The 24588-nt window shown below is 39.5% G+C and overlaps 1 protein-coding gene across 1 annotated transcript in view; it reads left to right on the top strand.

Moving 5' to 3' along the window:
• Positions 1-24588, top strand: part of LOC107227614 (dynein axonemal heavy chain 2) — a 732784-nt gene that overhangs the window by 676963 nt on the left and 31233 nt on the right. Inside the window, exons 40-46 of the mRNA XM_046746102.1 lie at positions 5649-5798; positions 5861-5993; positions 6080-6424; positions 16237-16509; positions 19263-19607; positions 19970-20104; positions 20648-20924. Coding sequence (XP_046602058.1) covers positions 5649-5798; positions 5861-5993; positions 6080-6424; positions 16237-16509; positions 19263-19607; positions 19970-20104; positions 20648-20924 — 1658 coding nt within the window. The remainder of the gene's footprint in view (positions 1-5648; positions 5799-5860; positions 5994-6079; positions 6425-16236; positions 16510-19262; positions 19608-19969; positions 20105-20647; positions 20925-24588) is intronic.

The raw sequence follows: 24588 nt of genomic DNA, 5'->3' as shown, positions 1-24588 counted from the left end.
CAAGGTCTAATAATAGCCGTTTAGTACCGATGAACATACCTACGTTTTCCGGACGCAGAGAAGACTGGGAAGCATTCCGCGACGCATTTTTCGCCATTGTTCATGAAGACGACCAACTCAGCGACGTGCAGCGATTATTTTACTTACGCAATCATGTTGAAGGAGAGGCCAAACAAGCCGTATACAGTTTCCCAGTCACTGGAACGAACTACGCTGCAGCCTGGGCATTGCTGACTACTCGATACGAGCACCCAAGGCTATTGGTGTATGATCATCTCAACTCCATACAAGACCTACGTAAGCTCACCAATGAAAACTCCAGTGATCTTCAGCATCTATGTGATTCTATCGAGCGCCATAGAAAACAACTAGAAGCTCTAGGCCGTCCAGTCTCTCATTGGGATGATTGGTTCATTTCGATCGCAGCCGATCGTCTAGATCCAGAAACACGCGGCAAGTGGCAAGAAGAACTGGAAAGATTAGATACAGCTACCGTTGATCATAGAACAAGAATGCTGACCTACACCACACTGATCAACTTCCTGAACAGTCGATGTCGAACACTCAAATCGATGGAAGGTCCAAAATCCACTCTAAAACCTTCGGCGAGACACCCACCAGGTCCTTCATTCGAGCCAAAAAAAGTCGCATACCCAGTTAAGTACCCTAACGCTCGAACGTTTGTCACTAAAGGCTCAGAAAGCTGTGGATATTGCCAGAGTGATCATTACACCGGGCACTGCGAGGGATTTCTCGCGCTGCAACCTTCAGCACGCCGTGACCTTGTGGCAAAAGCAGGATTATGTTTCAATTGCCTTCGATCAAATCACACTGCTCGATTCTGTCCATCTCGACTGGCTTGCTCTGTGTGCGGAGCACTGCACCACACTTCTCTACATGAAGAACAGAAACGAGCAGGGCCACCTGTATCTGCGCCTATTCCTATCAAGCGAAGCAAAGAGAGTGGAAATTCAACCAATGATCTGAAGTCAACGACTCCTCCATCCACCAATATGTGACTAGCCATCCTGCCAACAGCGATGCTGCAAATTGGAAGCGATCGTGGAAGAACCATCTCTGCTCGAGTAATGCTAGATTCGTGCTCTGAAATATCACTGACTTCGATTTCTTTCATTCACCGTGTCAGTGCTTTGGCAGAACGTGTAGACATGAGCATCAGTGGTGTTGGCGGAGAATTCATCGATCGCTCGCAATTCAAATCACGTCTACAGATACATCTTCCCGACTTGGACAGCCCCGTTGATTTTGAAGTATACTGCATAAAACGCCTCGGTCTGAGTACGCCAACTACTCAGATCCCTCAGAATGTTCGAGAGCTTTGGCGTCCCTTGCAATTGGCAGATGAACATTTCGATACACCAGGTCCTGTGGATATACTTATTGGGGCAAACCTTCTCCCGACCTTAATGCGGTCCGGGGTCCTGCGGAAAGACACGACAATGGCACAAAACACCGCAGTCGGATGGATCATTTCGGGCTGCATCGCTCAACCGACGACGTCGACCACTACTCGACTCTGCCTTACACAAGCTGGTGTCGAACCTCATTGGTATCAACAACTATTTCAACTTATTCAGCGATTTTGGGAAATTGAGAACGTGCCCCATGTCGTAAGACAGTCGCCAGATGACAAGATTTGTGAAACTATCTTCAGTCAGCATCGACGTGACGCTCAAGGGCGTTACATTGTACCACTGCCTGTTCGGACAAACCTCCTTCATCTGCTCGGCGAAAGCTTACTCGGTGCTCTGGCTTCACTGGCTGCGCTTCTCCGACGAATGAAAAGAGATCCAGCACTGGCTCGAGCCTGCATAAATTTTATGAACGAGTATTTAAGATGTGGCCACATGAGAGAGCTACCTGAAGAAGAAATACATCAAACTGATTCACCGATATACTACATACCTTTTCATGGGATTTGGCAGAGAGGAGATCTCGTACAGAAGCTGCGCGTAGTATTCAATGCATCACGGTCTACGTCTAGTGGGTACAGTTTGAATGACGTTCTGTACACCGGCCCTAAACTCCAGACCACCTTGTGGCGCGTGTTAGTTATATGGCGTATTTATCAAATCGCCTTTAGTACTGACGCTCAAATGATGTACCGTCAAATACGCATAGCAAAGGAGCACTTAAACTTACAACGAATTGTTTGGAGCCCTCACGAGGATTTACCTGTCAAGCATTATCAGCTCCTCACCGTCACTTATGGCACGTCATGCGCGCCCTACCTCGCTCTTAGGGTGATGAAACAATTATGTGACGACGAAAAGGAGGGTCGTGAGGATGCAGCGAGAGCTTTACTCCACGAGAGGTACATCGACGACATTTTCTCTGGTGCCGATAATATTCCAGATGCCCTGCGATTGCGAGACCAAATGATCCAACTCGCCCAAGCAGGAGGCTTTCCCCTTCGCAAGTGGGTTGCCAACACTCCCGAGCTTCTACAAGATCTGCCTCCGGAAATGTGTTTGCATCCATCATGGGTTCGTATCGGTGAAGACGGACCTGTAAATGAGCTGGGAATTCACTGGGATCCTCAGGCTGACAACTTTCGTTTGGCTCCACCACAACTCGCGCCTGTGCAACGCACAAAACGCGAGATACTTGCCGCGGTCGCAAGCATCTTTGATCCATGTGGATGGCTTGCACCCGTCACTTTATTGGCCAAAATGTTGATGCAGGATCTGTGGCGGGCTGGTCTGGATTGGGATCAACCGTTACCGGCGTCAATGTCAAGGCGCTGGGACAGTTTCAAAGAAAACTTGGGACGGATTTCGGAAGTCAGTATTCCTCGTTGGTTAAAGACCTCACCTGGGCATGCTGTAGAACTGCACGCCTTCTCTGACGCCAGTCGCCGTGCAATGGCTGCAGCTGTATACATTAGAGTTTCTCAAGATCCATCCGTTCATACTGCATTGTTAATAGCCAAGACCAAACTGGCTTCAATCAAAAGCTTGCGTCCTAAGGAACAAACCGAGCCTCGAATGACTATTCCACGACTGGAATTAAGAGCAGCTCTAATAGCTGTGAAATTACTAAGACCTGTAGCCGAAGATTTAAAGATTTCCAATGACAATTGCTATGCTTGGACCGACTCTAAAATCGCCCTTCATTGGATTTGCTCGGACGAGCCTGTCGGCAATTCGCTGGTGGACAACTACGTGAATCAGATACAAGAAACGTTTCCCCGCGCCGCTTGGAGACATGTATTCAGCGAATTAAATCCAGTAGACGTCGCCACACGAGGAGCTGAATTGACTCAACTCTTGCACGAACGTTCATGGTTTGACGGACCCACCTGGCTCTCAAATCCGTCTACTTGGAAAGAGATCCCGTCACATCCTACTCCAGAAGCAGTGACCAGCCATGCTACCACCGTTTGCGAGAATCTGAACTTGAATCCATCTTTCGTAAACAAATTTTCAAGGCTACTGACTCTGCTGCGATTCCTAGTGAGATTACGTCGTTGGATACGAATTCGGCTTCAACGCACGCCCACTGCCGTTGTTCTGGGGCCCATGACTGCCGTTGAGCTTCACGAAGCCTTTCTCGCATGCGTTCAACTCAGTCAAAGCCAATACTTTGCTTCTGAAATTGCGAGTCTTCGGAGCGGGAACAATCTTCCCAATCGCAGCGTGCTACGAGGATTAGCCGCTCACGTTGATTCCAAGGGCATTCTTCGCGTAGGTGGACGCTTGCAGCACTCCCTACTATCCTACGATGAACGTCACCCACCAATATTGTCTGGCACTGATCATCTGGCTTGGCTGATCATCAACTGGGCGCACGAGAAATCACTTCACGGGGGCTTTCGATCAACATACGTCCAAGTCGTTCGTCGAGCGTGGATCATCGGTGGCAAAAGAAAAATTCGGACTTTCATCCAAAATTGCGTGATCTGCATCCGCTCTTCTGCCCGCCCATTGGAACAAGTTATGGCTCCCCTGCCTCCAGAGCGCGTCATTCCGAGTGATCCCTTCGCTTACACCGGTGTTGACTATGCAGGCCCATTTAACGTTCTTGCGGCCAAAGGTCGCGGTTGTCGTGCAACCAAAGGATATGTTGCCGTATTTGTGTGCCTTCGGTCAAAAAGAGTGCACTTGGAACTCGTTGGTGACCTCACAACAGAAAGCCTTCAAGCGGCATTGGAACGATTTACCAAGCGACGTGGCAAACCTAAAGAAATTTGGAGCGACAACGCCACGCACTTCCATCGTGCGGACCGTGAGATGAAACAAGCTCTCCGCTCTCTCAATTGGGATCAGGTTGCAGACGCTATCGCCACTGAAGGTATCACTTGGGAATTTATTCCCCCTGCTGCTCCTCACTTCGGAGGGCTGTGGGAAGCTGGCGTGAAGTCCTTCAAAAGACATCTCAAACGAGTTGCCGGCCCAAGAAATTTGACACATGAAGAGTTTTCCACGTTGCTTATCGGTATTGAAGCCGTACTGAATCGCCGGCCTCTCTCTCCGCTCTCTAGCGATTTCGATGATCTAGAAGTTTTAACAGCTGGCCATCTGCTAGTTGGAAGACACCTTGGGTCGATACCCGAAGTTCCTGCAGATTACAGCAATCTAGACCACTTGACTCACTGGAAGCTTGTGAAAGCAATGCGGGACGAGTTGTGGAAAAGATGGAGCCGAGAGTATTTAAACACGCTACAACAACGCCAAAGATGGTTGCGTCAGCGCCCCAACTTAAAGGTCGGGGATCTAGTTTTCATCTTGGATCCGAGTTTGTTACGTGTCAATGGCAGATGGCCTTTGGGACGCGTAATTCAAGTTCATCCGGGACCTGATGGGAACGTCCGCACCGTGACCGTTCGTGCTGCTACTGGCGAATACGTCAGACCTATCGTTAAGTTGGCTCTCATCCCACTCGCCGATCCTGCGAGGCCAAATGGTTCTCGCCGCTAAACGAGTCTGGCTTTGGCGGGCGGCATTTGGACATCTACTTTCGTTCACGGAACGAGGCGGGCGGTTTGTTGGATTTTCTGCTGCTGTTACTGAGCTGTGAGCACGGGCCGCCGCTGCGCGCGCAGCTCCTCTCTGGAGTCGTACGGCCGCCTGGCTTCGCTGCGGAGTCAGTCCTCGCTCCGTCACGCTGAGCTACGTACGCTGCCTTCGACAGCGCCTACTTAATATTATATTCTTTAAACATTTTGATATCTAAGTTCTCTCTTGTATATGTCAATCAGAGTGATTCAATTTTCTATTAAAATAAACCTGAACTAATTTGGAGTAACTCACGAGTTTCATTTATTCGCCTAGCCAACATCGTAGTTTATTCAATAATAAAACTTTATTCTGCAATGACGCGAAACGTAGCACCTAGATATTTTTTAACGTACTTATATATGTCATGAACTGGATATTACAAAGATGGGTATGTTAGTGTTTAGGTTCTAACTATATTACAGGTTATCTATGTTACATAGTGGTCTAGATTGCCGGCCAAGACACTTTCTTTTCATGTGCCCGTATTATTTTTGGACAAATATTTACACGTCGAACTTATAATGACAGTGTAGGATTCACGGACTGAATTTTGTAGAGCATATTTGTCATGATTCCGTTGAGTTTTTACCTACAAAAATTTTCATTCATTTTGAATCTTTCTCACAGGTGATTTGATCATGATCAAGTTCAACGACAAATTAATCAACTACAATAACAAGTTCAGATTGATTATTACTACGAAACTTCCAAATCCTCATTACGCTCCTGAAGTATCAACTAAAACTACATTATGCAACTTTGCTATTAAAGAACAAGGTAAAATAGCTGTGTGATCAAACATTGAGATTTGGCATTCTTCAAACGCTTTCACTTTTTAGGCTTGGAAGCTCAGCTCTTAGGAATTGTTGTAAGAAAAGAAAAACCACAATTAGAAGAACAAAAGGACAACCTTGTGATAACAATAGCAGCTGGAAAACGTACTCTCAAGGATCTCGAAGATAAAATTCTCTCGTAAATGACTTCGAATCTTATCAATATAATTGGAACATCTGTCGTGTTAATATGATTATGCTGCATTGACAATTTTTTTTTTTCAGGCTACTGGGTATCTCGTCTGGATCATTACTTGATGATTTGGACCTGTTGAATACATTACAGGTTTCCAAAGTTACGTCGATAACTGTTCAACAATCATTAGTTACTTCAGAAAAAACAGAGGTTGAGATAGATGCAGCACGGGAAGGATATCGTCCATGTTCAAAGAGAGCAGCTATACTGTTTTTCATTCTCAATGATATGAGTCACATCGATCCAATGTACCAATTCTCTCTGGACGCATACATTTCTTTATTTATGGTTTCCATCGATAAAAGTCAAAAAAGTCCTAAGCTGGCTGATCGAATTAGTATTTTGAACGAATACCACACATATGCATTATATAGGTAAGCGAAAACAACTTAAAGCTACCGTAACTTAACTTAGGGTGACTGCACTAGTGAATGAGCAAACTAGTTTAAAAAACAAATAAACACAGTGATTTCAACATGGTTATGCATTTAATAGCGGCAGTTTCCTAAGCATTTATTCACTTTTGTATTGACCCTATGGATTTTGTAAAAATTTAACTGTATTTCACCATACTCGTGGCCACATTGAACTAACAATTTTGGTTGCCATATTGGATCAGTTATTTTGAATTTACTATTTTCAATGTCAGATTTGAAATCAGTGGTCGAGTGAATCACAAGTATAGATTTTTGTGCGAACCAAATCGAACTTTACATTTGTGGCCACTATATTAAGTCGACTTTTTTGAATTTCCGATTTGTAATGTCAGATTTGAAATCAGTACGCTCAAAAACCAACAAGTTAAGATTTTTATGTTAATCCGATAATCATTTCCCTTTTTCCCGTATTTCCGAGACTCCGGGCCTACTGTGTAGTGGTCTCAGAAAGGTCGAGACTTTGCACTATTTCGCAGATTTTCATCTTATTTTCAAAATTTCGGACAATGTTTGGTTTTGATTCCAGTCACTGATCTTTTTTTTTTTTGGTTGTTGAACTATACAGATGTTGTTTTAAGTACTATTGTTAAAGTTTCTTCAAAGGGGTGCCCTAGTCAAACTTACGGACCCCCAGAAATTTTTTGTATATTTAGTGCATACAAAATCGATTTTTTTCGTGGTCTTTGATGTTTTTCGAAGTGAAGATTCCCATGAAAGCATGGAATCATTCAAAATCTACAAAATTTGACGTCTTGTAAATCGTAAGATGTGGGCGTATCATTTACGTCGATCGAAATTTGAGCCTAGGCGTCTTTTATCCAAAAAAAAAGAGCATAACCGCCCTAATCTACATGCCTTTCGGAGGAGATGAACGCGAAAATATGTGCGTTCTACACTGAAATAAAGAAACGGAATCGTTTCACATTTTAAATTGAAATTTGACTTTCATCGATTGCGTTAAAATACACTCTAAATTTTAAGAAGCTTCATCATTTCTCCTCGTGTCGACAAAAATCGCCAAAAATTACATTTTTTAGTCCTCGAAACCAGAACACTACCTTGATGCCTAGAAGCGACACATTGCCCTGACTCGTATCAGTAACGTAGCAATGTCAACAAATGTCGCCGTGAAAACCTCGGGCCTGCTTGACGTATTTATATGTGTTGTGTTCGTTTTCTTAAGCAAAAACGCCATCAAATAAAAAGCGTAGAATACTAGTTCATTTATATAAGGTCAACATATTAACGGAGATCAACAGCAATGCAATGCCAAACGATAACCCGGAGAATACAGTGTGACGAGTAGCGCAATCACCAATTTAAAATTTATAAGCGAAGTCATTTTGTCCACAGTAAAAGTATGTAGTTATATGGATTTGAATGTGAAAAAATCGAAGATAACTGCATAAAATACAAAGCTTGATGATGCGGTATACTTGTGGTTTCCTCAGAAGTGATTGCTCGATGAACCAGTTATTATTCCCATCCTACGCAAAAAAGGACAAATATTCATTAAAAGATACAGGGTCCAGCATCCTTCAAGGTAAGCCCTGGGTGGCGGGATGGATTTAAAAACGTCACGAGATTAGACAACTCTCCATGCAAAGAAAAAAAATGTCGAGCGATACCGAATCTCTCAAAAGATTTATAGCAGAATTAAATGATTATACCAGAGAAAATCAATTTTTCGCTGAAAACAGCTATAATGCAGATGAAATTGGATTATATTGGAATTTTCTTCATCGAAAAACACTGGCATCGCATAATGAAAGTGCGGCATCAAGAAGTAGAAATAGTAAGAATTGAGGGCCAGAATATTCTGTGCAAACACCAGCGGCAATTATAAATTACTGTTATCATTAATTGAGAAATTGTAGAAGTCTCAATGCTTCAAAAACGTCACCTCTTTTACCTGTGACCTACAAGGATCATAAAAGTTGTTTGATGGATCGTCCTCTCTTCACTGACTAGTATAATAATGATTTTGTCGTAATAGTGGAATGCAAACAAGCAGAATTTGGGGAAAAAAGGAAAGGTTCCCCTCAGTAATGATCCCTCTCATCCACTTTAAGTATTCAACAGTACTTATGATAGTAAAGCCAACAAACCTGAATAATTAAGTTTTTTACTATTGTTAAAAAAATTTTCTTACCTACTGCGTGTACTTGTCGTACTTAAGAAAAGAAAACAGTCTAAAGTTAGATACTGTTGGGCACGGACGTTCATACGAGCGCGCACTTTGTCATTCGCACCGCCGACATATCTGCACTCACGAATGATGAACTCACCTCAACTATAGTTCAGACCCACTAATATGAAAATCAGAGGTCAGATCAAAATGTATCAACAATCCGTAGGTCACACACAAAATCCATAAATTTACGGATGATACCGTAATGTTGGCAACGCTGGCCCACGTACCAAGGTGCAATTGAAACAATTAAAAAGGTTGTTCAAATGGAAGTGCTTAATCCGGCTGTTATTTCAAGAAAGAAGGATACATGTCTTTTTGAGCAAACTTTCACTAAAACAATGCTGCGATGTGAAAACTGAAAATAATTCAGTTCTTTACCTCGATACCAGAATTGTTGCGTGTGCTTTTTTGTTGAAAGATTGGACTTCGAACTAATATTATCTATAAGATTAACTGTATAGATTGTGGAAAATGCGACATAGGCCAATCTTCGCAATATTCAAAAAAAAGGATCATTTAAGGAAAAGAATCATAAACATGATATAAAAACACATGATCCAGACATATCGGCATTAGCGTATCATGCATTGGTAGAAGAGCAAATGTTCAATTTTGAAAATGTAAAAATCTTAGAAAGAGAGACAAACTGGCACGAAAAGATTTTAAAATAAATGATACACATATCAAAAAATAATACTGTCAACAAAAGAACTGACATTGATAACTTCAGTCACCTTCACGCCGACATTATATAACTTGAAAAAAAAAGATGCATTGTAACGTGGCATTTTTGATGCCCGTTACAAGGGGCTCCCTGAACCCTGGGCGGAACCAAAATTTAGGAATTTCCGAAATTGCGTCGCGAAGTCTCTGCAAAAGAGCGCCAGGACTAGAGTCACGCATCCGAAACTACGAGAGGGGACATCTTAGCGAATAGCGTCAGATATTTCAGGTTTTTTATTTTATTTTTTGATGTGAAACATCTATAGCCGCACGTAAAACAGATTTCTGGCGTGGCGACGCAAGCCGTGGCGACTACTCCCGGAGTGTATACAGTGTTTTGTTTTTGTTTACTACAGTACACATAACCTGTGTTTTACTTGAAAACAAATTATTCTGATAATAAAATGTCTGACAGTAATAATTTAGAGAGTGAAAGTGATCAGCCTCCTGCAAAAAAAGCAAAATCACCCGATGGCACACTATCAAGTCATCAGTAAGTTAATTATATTTTTATAATTAAAGTGTGCATTTATCTGTACATTAAGCACGCGTATATTTGGTGTGTTTTAACGCCAGTAAATGTAAAATTATACTGATTTTTATTTTAGCTTCCTTTAACACTTATATATATTTTTTTTAATTGATTATTAATTTTAATTAATTTTAATTTTTTTAAATTGATTATTAATTATAATTAATTTTAATTTTACAAAATAATGTCGATGTTTCACATCTGCCAGGCGTCCCGTGACGGCTCATTTTTTTATTTTTCGAGCTATAACGGCATTAGGCAGAAGTCGGCAACGAATTCGAGAAAATTGCGGAGTGGCGGACTAGCGACAATTGCGCAGGAAGGCTGTCGAAGCTGTGGAGGGAGAGCCAACGCAGATCCCCGCATCGCGGAAATACAAGGTCGACGCAATTCCCGCTGGCGGCCAGCGCGCCGCAGCCTCTCCTCCTTCACCCCGCCAACAATTGACTAGCGAACTTGCGACAGACCGACTAGCGGCAAGGAAGTACCATGCTCACCACCAAGACGTCATGAAGCTGCGCGGAGGACGAGATTGCGATCTAGCGTTAAGTTCTGCGCCACGATGCTATTAAAGGTGCGCGTCGAGTTGCGCAATCGACGAAATCGATGACTGATCGATTATTGCGTATTCTTGTGGGTATGACGTCACGTATGGGATGGCGTATCGAGATCCGTGTTGCGGCAGGTCGTAGGTTTTTGAGACCACTCTAGTTCTGGCGGTCGTGATAAATAGTCACGTTTTGGGGAGTTTCGCGAAGTAATGGAGTCGCCCAAAAATCACGAGGGGAATGGAAAGGGGGTTGCAAGGATGTAGAAGGTGAGCGCTGCTTCTATCCCCGCGATTGAATTTTGAGCATAATTACGAAAAGGCTTGCCGAGTAACGGATAGCCGTTTTGGATTTGCGTTGTAGAAAAGTACTCGAAATTCTTTTGCCGATTCTTTTGCTTGATGACCGTAGCCTGAGTACGTGTGTTGGAGTAGAGTAAATTTTGAGTTCTTGCGAAAGTTGAGTCACGGGTCTTAGTTGAGTCTCTCTCGTTTTTGAAATTAAGTATAGCCGAATTCCACTGTACCGGGTCGAGCCGCGTTATCGGGTTTTTCAGTGTCACCTCTCGAGTAGGTCGGGAAGAGCCAAATTGGAGTGCTCGGATTAGCGAATAACGTTTTCGAGGATTTTGAGAAGGTTTCATTTCGGATGCATTGCGATAACGTATAATTTCGATTACGTTTAGTTGCGCTTGCGCTCAGTTCCGTGCCGTTTAGTTAATATGATGTTAATTGAGTTGCGTTACCTTGAGATTTTGTGTTTAGTTGAGGTTAAATTTAGTGCGCTTGCGCTTAGTTAGGCTGCCGTTTTTTTTTTTTTTTTTTTTTTAATAAGGATTTGTTTACTTGAAATGAATAGGAAATAAGCTTTAGGTTATGTTAAGTTGTCACGCTTAAATTTAAGGCAGCTCGCGGTAGCGTCGAAGCTCCGAGTCGGGTGAGATCTCGGGTGAGATTGAGGACGCCGTCTGTTCGGTAGCCCGACGGCGCACCGTCGAGAAAGTAGTTTTGGTTTCGGTTTCGAGCAATTATCGCTATTGAGGAAAAATGGCGAATTTGCAAATTGAGAATAGCGTATGGAGATTTTGTAATTGTTAAGTGACATTTCAGTTAGGGAGCCGCAAGCTCAGTAGAGTAAGAACTAGTGTAGGTTACGTGTAATTTTCTGTTTACTTTTAGAATCGCGACGAGCGACTTTTGGATTATTTTTTTTTGTTTTTGTATCACCGCTAATGTGAAATATAAGATTTTATTTTACTTCTTTTGTTAAGTAGCGTGTGGTTTTCGAGTGTCTCTTTCTCTCCAAAAATTACCTCTGCCCTCTCCGCGGTACTAAGCTACCGAGCATATTGCCGGGGCATAGCGCACTAACGATTTCGAGGCGTGTTAATCACGCCAGGCGCCCAACAAAATTTCGCGATATTGTTTTTAGTTCCAGGGTACATCGTGGACGCCAAATTATTGTGCACGCGGTAAGTTCTCGGTCATTTTCTCCAAGTGACCGACGAGCAGGAAAAATCTACGTCACAGTATTGAAGGTCATATAAAAAAAAGTGTCAGTACACCAACAATCACGTAGACAAATGTATGACATTCAAACTTTGTTGTTATAAATAACTTTAGGAATGTCAAAATGACAAATGGATAGTCACTTCCTTCTGAAACACCATGTAAGAAACATTGTAAGAGCTAAGGAATGTCTAAAAATGTAAGTTTGAATATTTTATGTGTATATGACGACTTATGAAGAATATTTATTAGTGGTATTTTTGTGCAACAATGTAATTCAAAACTTTATACGTAAAATCTGTTATTTATTTAAAGAAACCTGATGATGGCAGGCGGGGTCCTGCCGAAACGTCGAAATAAAAGCATAATTTCATTGTGGAGTGCATCTTTTCATCCTTGACTGTTTCACCCAACGAAAATTAACTTATGTAACACAGCCCAACACGAATTTTTACTTTGATAAGAGGGTATGAAATTTCGATAGATTTATCGATAGTTGGATGAAAAAAATATATAGGCCCTGAAAAAGTTTGCTTTTCTATCCAGGAGAACGGTTGAAGTGTATTTTAGAAAATCCATAGTTAAAATTTTTATTTATTGATAACTCGAAACAAATATATTTGTATGTAATTTTTACCAACTTTTACTATCATATCAAATTACAAAATAGTGGAAAAAAGTTTGAAAGTGAACGCTATTACTTTTTCTTTCATGTTCATAAGTACTTTTTGTCACTAAACCCCAAATGTATCCCATCATATTCTCGATATATTGGCTCTGATAACGTTGTTCGAACTTCATAATATCGTGATGAAAATGTTCTCCTTGTTCTTCTGAGTATGCCTCCATGTTGTTTTCAAATTTATCTAAATAAGCATGCAGCATATGTACTTTTAGAGACATTCTGCAACTCATGGTTATAAAGTTTTTTAACATACTTTCAACTAGATCTTGGTCATTTTCATCTTTTTTATTCCCTAAAAATCCAGAGACTACTGCTTTAAAACTGTTTCAACCTTTTTTTTGCGGTCTTTTTAAATGTACCAGAACTATTTAATATTTCTACGATAACTGAAAAGAATGTATTACTATCAAAACTACTACAAAGCAAACTTTATATGGAATATGGGTACTTTTCCTTTATTTTGGAGCATAATGAAAAGAAAAATCATGAATTAATTTTAGGAAACGGACGAAAATTTTTTATGTAGAGTTGTGTAATAAACGGTCACGAACATCAAACTCGTCGATATCGTTTCTGAATCAATCTATTGTCTGTACTTCATGTTTTACGGTAGGTTCGTCACCAAATTGCAAATCTACGAGTAATATCAAACTTTCACTTCCCTGAATACAAACTTGTCATAATTATTTGTCTGCTTTTTCTGGTCTCGTACAATATTGGTAATAATTTTTTTTATGTTTCTTTGATCTGCCAAATTTCTACTTAGAGCTAGCCAGCATGAATAGAAACTTAGTGTTCAAGATATTTCTACTATTATTATATTCTCGTTTCTTTCACTGATCTATTTTCCTTGATTTCACACTAATCTATATCCTTACCGTAATGTACACAATTTTGTATTTGAACACATGTGTTACGTGGGGGTGTGCGTGTCCTGAGCGGTGGTAGTTAATGATTAATGAATAATCAAAGATGCTCTCATGTAACCACAATGAATAAAAATTAAAACTAAGAAAGACCTACCTCTCGATAAGCCGGTAATTTGTAGGATCGTGTTGCTATAGTCCCTGTACAGGTTTGTGAGGTTTGCTCAAATGATTGAGGCTAATTTATAATAATAAAAATGGGAAAAGGTCGTCGTTCAAAATAAATGGTTTGAAATGATTTAACTGGTAGAAGATAAGGTATATTCTGTTTCGATTTGGTGATTGAAATGTCTGGTGACAATCAATGGTGCTAATGACATAAGAGCCGAAAGTAACAATTTATAAAGTGTTTGAGTTTATACAAATCGTGTGTTATTCTATTCTAAAGGATATTATTATTTGGTACCAAGAACATCTATCCTGAACGATGGTTATAACTAGCTGGTCGTGATTATTCGATATTGTATCTCTCTTTTTATATTATCTTAAATTAATTATAAAGTGGGAGTCGAGCTGATGACTGGAGAATAACTCTCTAAATTCCCAAGGGAATTGTCTATAGCTGGACACCAATTCTTGTTGCTGTTATATCGGATTGTGCTTAAATCTTGGAAACAATACGTTTAATCTTACTGGGGGTAGTGAAGCTAACCACCAGCTCTAGTCTTACTTTTGAATGAATACTATAATAGTAAATTTTGATTAGAAGGGTGAAAACAAGAATTCGTTCAATGTTGAAGATTAGCACTCGGATTGACTTATCTTTAGATGTGTAGTTCGGCAAGATTGAGAGCCGTCGGATTGTGTGGGTCTGCGTCAGTGGTATTTCTGGAGCAGGGCCTCACCTCGAGATCGGAAGGGTTGATGGATGATATTGAAAACGATGAACCCGGTCCCTCAGTCTTGATTATCGAAAGTTACTTTCCACAATAAATGTCCAAATGTTTCACTCGCGGTTTTGATATGAAATGGTTTGTGTTATTATTATTAAAATTATTATTTCACGTAAGTAATAAAGTTCTTGATTATTAAAGTAAATGCTTAATATTACCAGATCTGGATTGAATCTGGGCCGAACTTGATTTATTTTGATGAAAACGGAATATCATAGAAATGTCTATTCTCGAAGATTTAAGAAATAGTAGAGAACAGGAAAGAATTTAGAAGGTAGGAGATAGTGAGTCTTTTCAAATCACAAGATAATATGAATTCTCGAGTTGACGGATTAACAAGAGACCTTAGGCCGGTCGCAACTAAGATTTTCCGAACGCTACTATCACTCAAGAAGGGCTGATACGGGTTGACGTCCACGCACTTCGCGACTTGACAGACGAAAGACATGGCTGCTTGGGCCTGAGGGTCCAAGAAGCTGCAGTTGTGATAAGTTACAACGGTAATTAGTCAATGAGGCGCGAGGGCGACCTCCCAGTGCCCAAATCCACACGGTCAGCGTTACTTCACGCTCTTCGACGGTGTTCCGACGATTCTCAATCTCGTCGGTGACATATTAAAAATATGAACAAGAGATATTTACAACGTTCGTACGTACAACGTTCACACATTCATCCATACATCTTAATAGGTAATCCATTTTATTTTAGTTCACAATGGATGAATAGTTTATGCTAAATATTAATGATAATTTTGCCTCAAAAAGAAAGGTATTATTAGGCTGAGCTCCGCTGTTACTAGCTCAGCAGTCTCTTATCTCAGTTCTTGGTACCAGTTATAAGAAACAAATTTGAACCTTATACTAGGGATCATTGTTGGTTTCTACGTGACTTTTGCCAGGAGGGGTGGAACTCGCCGTTATTAGAATATGAGATTTTTATGAAATAATATCTGTGCATTGAAGAAATTAAAGAAATGAAATGAAATGGAATTTTGAAAAAGGTACGTCAAAGCGGTACGTCGGGGCGTAACATATGCAACCCCTCACCTTATTTTGTGTAGTCCATTCGCCATAACTTATCCCTTTCATACCATATATCTTTCTATCAAAGTATAAGCACAATTATGTTGAATAAATCCCAGATTAAAATTTGCACACTCGAGCTACGTAGCTCAATGTAAATCGTATACAAGTAGGTAACCTACACAAAAAAGTGACGGTTGACTTGCGAAATAGTAAAAAGGCAAAATCGATCGGTACGATATTGTTTTTTCTCAATGTGCGTTTTACCCAACCTAAAAAATTACCCTGTATGTAACTGAAAATAACAAGTCACAGCGAACTTTGGACCATTGTCATTTTCAAAACCAATCTAGTGTTTTCAGGTGAAATTTTGTTTACCAAACTCGCGTACTATTTGAAACTAGTCAGAATACGCATATTTTGACAAACATCAGCACGATTAAACCATGTGTTGAAAAATTCCGAATAAATCACTATCGTACTTGAAATCAGCGCTCAAATAGCAAAGAAATTGTTTCTAAAAGTAATCGTAACAAATTTTAGGTATTTAGAAAATAAACAAATTGTTATAAAACAAACTATTTTTAATTCACATCAATATTTGAATCAGCAAGACTAATATTTCATACTGGAATAAAACATATATGTATAAAATATAATTAGTTCTTGAGCTTGATTACGATGACTTGACAGCGAATGTTACGATTTCTAACTGCAGGAACACCTGCCGAGGTCTTTTTGAACAACACAAGTTATTATTTTCGTTCAATACGTGCATCAAAATTTTGGATGCTCAAGGAAAAGTTGTGCGAGGTGAATACGCTTTCTTATTGAAAGGGGGTATTGTCGTGGACAAAGAAAATCAACCTGATAAGCCTGTAACATGGTTAACTGATGAATCTTGGGATAACATCACTGAGCTAGACAAGATTCCAGGATTTCATGGTGTGGCGGCATCCTTCGAACAATTCCCAAGGGAATGGCATAATTGGTGATTAACGCTCAATATTTAATTATATTTATTAGCTATGTACTTTTTTTTGTAAATCGATGATCATCTAATCAGAGTACAAAGCGTTTGCAGTCTCATTACGATACACAGAACAGTTGATGCCGGATACAAATTACACTGATAAAAATTCTGATGTAAACACCATAAAATTTACGGGAAGTATTATTCAACATCTAGCACTTCTTTTTATAAGAGTAAGTCTGTTAAAGAGTAGTGGTACTTTCGTAGTAGTATCCATTAATTAGTATTCGCGGCTCATCTGTTTGTGTCTCACATTTTTTACTTATTATTAGTTGTTGATCGAATGATACCAATCGATGCTGTAACACTTCAAGCTAATAGCAAATGTAAACGATGATTCTGCAAATTGATATTTTTGTGGAAATCCATTTTTTATAAAAAACTTGATATCATAATTTACCGATTTTTGTACACATGCACTAGTGTTATTCAAACAACTACGCTTACAGGTTAAATGAAAAGTTGTTTCATGTCAAAGTAATAATTAAACAACGACAAAGAAATTGCCAAAAAAATATTTTTACTAGGTACACATATTATTTCGCATATAATTTAGTAGGCCATGAAAAAAAATGAGCTACTTTCCAGCATAAGTGTTTAACGGGGTTAAAAGTTTACTTGCTTATCCCTTTGGGAGGACGCTACAGTTAGTAATTCCGATTAAGTAAGCTATCACTTATTTTGATGATTATCGCACAATACACTTTCCCAACGTGAAGATACCACAAATAAAGCAATACCACTTTCAACGCGGAACAAAAATAATCGAATACTTTTTTGTTACGTGAGAAAATCTGGTCAGAAAGGGTTTCCCGCAATGAGTGGTAATTTTATTACAGGAATAATTTTTGTCGCGTAACTCATGTGTGACACAGAAATTATTTTCAGTGTAGAAGAAAATAAGATCTCAATCCCATCTAAATTATTTGTAGAATTTTCGGTGTCACAAGTGTAGAAAGAAATAAACAAACATGTATCATTAAGTGCACGTAACTCTAGCAAAAGGAGAGAGAAACGTAAAAAAGTGACTTACATAAGTCACAAAATAAATGAATATCGCAACTGTCGACCACTCACGTCCGAAAGTAAGCTAATGTCGTCAACGACCATAAAATACATTTAACGTTATCCGACTTCTCCAGAACTCATTACAAGCGTGTAATCCTAAATCTTACCGTAAAAAGGAAGAACAGACACCAATCTTTATCCAAGTCGTTCCAATCCCTCATTGTAGGTAGAATGAATGCAGCAAGTAGATATACAAGGGGGCTTCTAATTCAATGTGCTTTACCGACCGAGTGCGACCTGGACGAATTGCACCATACGATCTGATATTTGTTCTTTGAAAAGTAGACTATTACAGACGGTTAATTTATTCATTTATTAAATTATTTATTTATTCATCTTTTTTTGAAATCTTAACTTTTGAAACGGGTGGAGTAAACAGGTTTGAAAATAAAGCTTGCATGCTTTGAATATATGCAAACGTTTGATGCGCGGAAACATCAGAGCGTGCGATCGATTCGTAAAATGTCACAGGTTTCACTGTTCTTATTATTTCGTTCTTGGTAATGCGCACAGAATGCAGTGAACTGTTTCTCAACATGTTTATGCTCGATGAGCACCTACTAATTTCTCTGTAATTATATACGTTGTTTTTTTTTTTGTTCTTTTTTCCAATAAATAGCCTGATGATGGCTGGCTAGGCCCAACCGAAACCTTAACGATTTTTCTCCAGTTAAAATTGACCTTCCTCTACGAATTCCTCACTCATATATCTCCTCGGGTCACGAAAATCTGCACGTACAATTAGCAAAGGTGTTAATATCTCTACCCGTACTTCTTGTTCTATAAGGTGAATGTTAGGTTCAGAATCTACTATGAGATAAATAACTGGGATGTTGTCTTTGCTTATTTGACACCGTGTTGCGCGCTCAAGCATATCACTTTCGCTACGTCATCTAGTATTAAAGTGTTTACTAAATTTATCAACCAGTTATAGGGACAATTTCATTTCCGTTGTTATTAACATCACAACACTTCTCTTTACAATTAACTATGTGGTCAATGTTACTATCAAGCTTGGCAACGTTACTGCGTTTATATTTGAAAAATAACTACTGTAAACTATGATGTTAAGTCTTGAAAAAAACTAACAATATACGCTTGTGCAAAATCGCGATGAGGTTTTCTATAGCACAAATCTTATTGTTAGTATCAACTATCTCTTCGTTCGGACATGGACGTTGGAACTGAGCTTGATGTTTGTTAAACTTCAGTCGCCAGTTACTATATTCTTTTGTTTTGTAATTTATGTCAGTATTGTTATTTTTATAAATTGTTTCTCTACTTTTGCTATAGTTAGTTGTATTAGCCGATATATGTTCAGATTGTACAATATATTTGCAGTTCCGAAGAGAGCCCCCTTCACAGAGCCGAAAAGTCATATGTTTTATTTATTCTTTTTGGACCATTGACACCAAAAATTCCGCATATTATTTCGAATATTTGTCTTCGGCTTTGTATACAGAAATCAGTAATTACGTTATTTTAGCTAATATGGATACAAATTATGCTTCGTGCACAATTGTACTTTCCCAAAATGTTGAGGTATGGGTTTTAGTGACAGCATTTCTTGCAGCATCAGGGAAATGATTTTTACGCCGATTCTGCTGTGAATCTATGTTTACCTTTACGCTAAATTTCTACAGGTATATGAACACCGAGCCAGAAGTCGCTCCACTAGTAGGAGAGTGGGACGACACTTGTAATGAGTTCCAACGAATGTTATTCGTACGAAGTTGCCGTTCCGATAGAATTTCGTTTTGCATTACATCATTCATTGTAAATAATCTTGGGCAAAGATTTGTGGAACCACCCGTACTTGATATGAAGGCTGTGCTGGAAGATTCTACTGCGCAAACTCCATTGATTTTTGTATTATCTCCTGGCGTTGATCCAACCAGTACTTTGATGCAACTTGCTGAAAACCAGGATATGTCGGCCAAATTCATGACATTGTCGCTGGGCCAAGGCCAGGCACCGATCGCAACAAAGTACGTGAGCTATATGGTGAATTATAAAGATACCTTGATGATCGTAATATAGCATATCCCAAAGAGTTTCGATCTAAAATCTCATATGCTTAGATAATTTCCCGTTGAGATCTATCAAGCGCACACTAATTCAGTGTAGTCAATGTAAGTAAATATTTCACAAATCACTTACACTCGAATACAGAATAGTGACAGATGCAACCGCAGTCTCCGTTACTCATAACTTAAGAATAAGTGTGACCTGTATACCGTGATAGGTCACGATTCATTGAATTATTAATAACTGCATTAAAATTTGCCCATGGGCAATATTACTCCAGAGACATAACGTACTGAATTTCACCATACACTATTATTTTCAGAATGATACAACTTGGTGCCCTAGAAGGAGCTTGGGTATTTTTAGCAAATTGTCATTTGTCTCTTAGTTGGATGCCGAAATTGGACAAAATTGTAGAAACACTTCAAACGAGTACAATATTACATCCCAAGTTCAGGTAAAAATGGTTTGCATAAGTATTTGTGGTACAAGGCAATATATGGATAGCATAGTTCAAACACTGTTTAGTAGAAAATATTCATAAGAATAATTCTGATTTTCAAAATCATGATTTTCATGCCTTTCTTTTGAGTATCTAGTAAAAATTTTGTTTGATAATATACTTGATTCCTGAGTTCAAAAAAGTGTAAAAAACATGGCAGCTTCAATCCGTTCTAGACCTATAAAAATCTTTAGATCAAAACACTGAATAAAAATTATTTTTCGTAGCGTTTGATACTTGCTTAAAGTAGGTGCATGAGAACAAGATTTTTAGCACATAAATATGTTGTTTTTGTGTATGCTATCAGAAAATGGCATGAGTGGTAAATGCGTACACACCATCAGTATCTGACCATGTTGAAAGTTTATGACCAGTTGTAAGTGAGTTCATTCGGAGGCATATTTAACGATACTACCTGACTATAGTATATGATGAAGTTTTGAGCACTTTGGTACGAGTAGAATGTATCAATAATTCCACGGATTTAAAATTTTACAGACTTTGGCTGAGTTCCAGTCCTTCTCCAGAATTTCCTATATCGATTTTACAAGCTGGAATAAAAATGACAACAGAGCCACCCAAGGGAATAAAAGCTAATATGAAACGTCTTTACCACTTGATAACGGAAACTCAATTTGACATGTGTGCTGCAAAAGCAAAATATAAGAAGCTCCTGTTTGCTTTGGTCTTTTTCCATTCAATGCTTCTAGAGCGAAAGAAATTTCAGCAGTTAGGATGGAACGTCATATATAGCTTCAATGATTCCGATTTTGAGGTATATATACTTCCTTTGCTCCTGTATTTTTAACTTTTTTCGGTAGCATCTCAAATATACGGCTCCAGATAAATTTCTACATGTACGTCGGCGTATCAACACCCAACAAAGTGTATTCCTGCCAGCAACCGAAATTGATTTGAGAAAATGTAAACTATAAAGTAGTATATAAACCTGTTTGACTTTTGATCGAAGCTATCAAAAATATCACGTAGGGGCTGTCCATAAACTTCGTAGGTCGACTTTGTACATTTTGAACCCTCCCATGTCGTCTACAGTCAATATCCCCCCACCCCACTGAGGAAGGTAAGTGCTTTAAAAAAAATTTCTTAAATTAAAAAACTAATAAACAAGTACATTTTTGCAATATTATTCCTCCAAGACGTCCAAAGGAACAAATGCCGATACTAGCCACACATGCAAGTCATTATCAACAGGAAAAAATTGTTATGAGCTTTTTCGTGTTAATTGAATTGAGTTTCAAATGGGCGTATTACAAAGGCACGTCATTCAAAACTGTGACTGCGAAAAATGAATTAAAATGCATCCATTATAATTACTTGAAGTAACATTTTTTTATTTTATATACCACGTTTTCGAATAGACTGAAAAGTATAAAATAATAGTATAAAATGAAAAACGCGGGGCGCATGCAATAGATAATTGATGCATGAATAGTTCACCTAACAATAAGTCAGTACGAATTTTATTGGATTGCAAATGATATGAACTGGTGTGTAAGTTTTCACAATGACAGCTATTTTCTATACTCTTCACTATTATTTATTGCTTGCGTCCCACGTTTTTCGTTTTATACCACTATTTTTTACTTCTTAGTTCCTTTTAAGAATGTAGTGAATTAAAGAAAAAAATGTTACTTGAATAATTATTTTCTGCATTTTAGTCTTCTGTGTGTGTTGCCAACCGACAAAACCTGATAAACCCTCTCTATGTCGCAAGAGTTTCAGCAGATAAATCGTATGCGTAAGGTAGTGGAGAAACGAGGACGAGAGAGTAGGACGACGTGTTTTTCTCAGCTCTCAGTAATTCGTGAGTTCCGTGATGCGGAGAAATTGTTTGTAAATTGCATGGTGACCAAGAGTCCGTAGGAGCCCACAATGGATAAGTCTACGAGTTGATGATGCGGTCTTAGCATATTCCTGAGGAAGAGACGGCTGGAGGACCGTACACTCACATCAAAAGCAAGCCAGATGTGAGGTAGTACGGTTTTACGTCTTTGTGAGCGAAATGCTGCTGCATCGTATTCCCGTCTAGGGGTAGTGGATTGCGAACGTGTGCTGCGCTTGCGCAGTAGCGAGTATGTCCACCGAACGAGGCTGCCCAAGCGGGGCAAAAATGAACATGTGCTGCGCATGCGTGGCAGCGAGTACGCGCGCCGAGCTGGGGTGGTCGAACGGCGTAAAAGCAAGTGGGCACTTGTGACTCGGGCGCCGACTAAAGTAGATATCAGGCGTTTCCATCTTCGCAAGTACGACCCGCAATAGCCCCTTGGATCGTCAGGTACTATACGGCCGATTATTTTTCCCTGAAGCACGGTAGCCGCGAGTATGGACAGCCTACCAACGATGGTGTACCACACTTACTGCTGTGGGTGTTCGAGTCCTAACCCGAGATTCGATCCTCGAAGCGTGAGCCCCTACGTTCGGCAGAGGCCTGGGTACAACAACTACGCGTTCAACACCGAAACGCGAGAGGTTGATCATTTACACCCGGTACACAGAGTCCGCGTCGGAAATACAGAAGGCAGTTCAAAGATTTGCGGTTTGTTCTGGATGCTCGGGACTGCACAGAGACTGACCTTATGTCTAGGGTCGATTATCGCCGGGCGGCAGTGGCACGGACGAAGCACACCTAAGGAGGCGCTCGAGCTCGATACTCGATCTCACGGAATCCACTATCTGTGAAGAAGTGGGGAACGATGTACCGAGAACCACTAGATTCTAACAGCAAATGCTGGTTATTCATTCTCACGAATCATAGGGTATGTCGACATGTCAATCCTTCGTTTACACGCGTTCAACCCCCATACCTCATAGACTTCAACTCATACTTGACGAACGTTGCAATGCAAGATCGAAAACTTGCTTCAGCTGCGATATGAGCCGTGTCACCACTGTAGCGAAATTATGTCCGTAGAACTAGAGATATCGTTTTCACTCCAACGTTACGGTTATCAGGCCTGATGAATCTTGGTCGGGTGTGTCAGATTGATCAATTAACTAGAGCCCCTCTGTACTCGACAGTGTGTATGAAATTGTGCAATCGATTTTAAACATCCTGATGAGACTATGACAGAGGCATGTGGCAAAGTTGAGGTCGCTGCTTACGGGGAGAACTCGTCAACTGTAATCCACGGATTTGCACGAGACTTCGCTGAATGAAAAGATAATAAAAATGAAAGAACACGTATTTCGGCTTATCCATAAACACCATACAGTTTCCGAGAAAATAACGATTAAGGTTTCGACGCCCCTCCATGAGTCCGCTCGCTCACCGTGCTCTAGCGGAGTACAGAATTTTTATGTTTATCATGTTTTTATGATAGGTATCACTCAGAGGAATGCACCGGATTCTCTTGAATTATAATATTGTAACAATCCACGCAAAAATCAAGATACATGCTATCAATCATTTGTTATTTCCAATTATTTTTAAGCCTAATACCCTGTTACATATTTTGGAATAACGGACAATTGCTTTGGAATGATGAATTGTAATTTAAATATAGTGTTCTTATATTTATCAATAAAATAAAGAACATTTGTGAAGCATACTTTAATGAATAAATGAAAGAAACAAAAATTTGTCGGGAGTTGAACACGAGATGTAACAACTCTAACTTGTAATTCTAACCACTGCGCCACTGATCCACTTGAGCACGGTCCGCGCGATTGGACTCATAAAGCGGCATCAAAACATTAATCGTTATGTTTTCGGAAGCGTTCGAGGTTTACGGATAAGCCGAAATACGTGTTCGTTTATTTTTATTACTCTTTGATTATGAAAAGTCTCGTACACATCCGTGGGTTACAGTTAGCGGGTTATTCTTTTTAGGACACTTGTAGTGAGTCTTTTGACAGTATGCGTCACTGATCACGCCTGCCGTCTTCGTCTGTCCTTGGTCGACTTCGTCTAACGTCTTCGACTACCTTATGTCTCTGTCGGCTATTGTCGTGTACATTAGTCTTCGGCTACCTTCGATATCCGTCGGTGGTCGTCGTGTCATCCTCAAGTCTCGTGTGTGGAACAGCTGACCGTTAAAAAATACTTGTATGGGGCATAACATCTCGATGAAGATTATAAATTTATATCTCAGACAGGTTTTATAAACATTTGTCTGAAAGTGCATGACAAACGACGCAATCGTGATTTTTTAGAAATTTTTCGACACAGCGTATCTAAATTATGAATTAAAAACTTGAAAACCCCTACTTTCTAAAATCTGAATAGATTCAGAAAATCCTTATGATAAATAGCAAAATTTTTTACAAGTACTCGAAAATGGACATTTCATAACTTTAGAAGTTAAATGAGAAAAATTGATAGAAAATTATTATTATTGGATTGCATTTTATTATGATAATATTTATACTATCATAATATATTTGAATCCTTATAACTCTCTAAATAGACATTTTTCGGC

The sequence above is a fragment of the Neodiprion lecontei genome, chromosome 7 (assembly GCF_021901455.1).
Source record: "Neodiprion lecontei isolate iyNeoLeco1 chromosome 7, iyNeoLeco1.1, whole genome shotgun sequence".
NCBI classification, from domain to species: Eukaryota; Metazoa; Arthropoda; class Insecta; order Hymenoptera; family Diprionidae; genus Neodiprion; species Neodiprion lecontei.
Note: the sequence above shows the minus strand (reverse complement) of the source record. Positions and strands in the feature narration are given on the sequence as shown.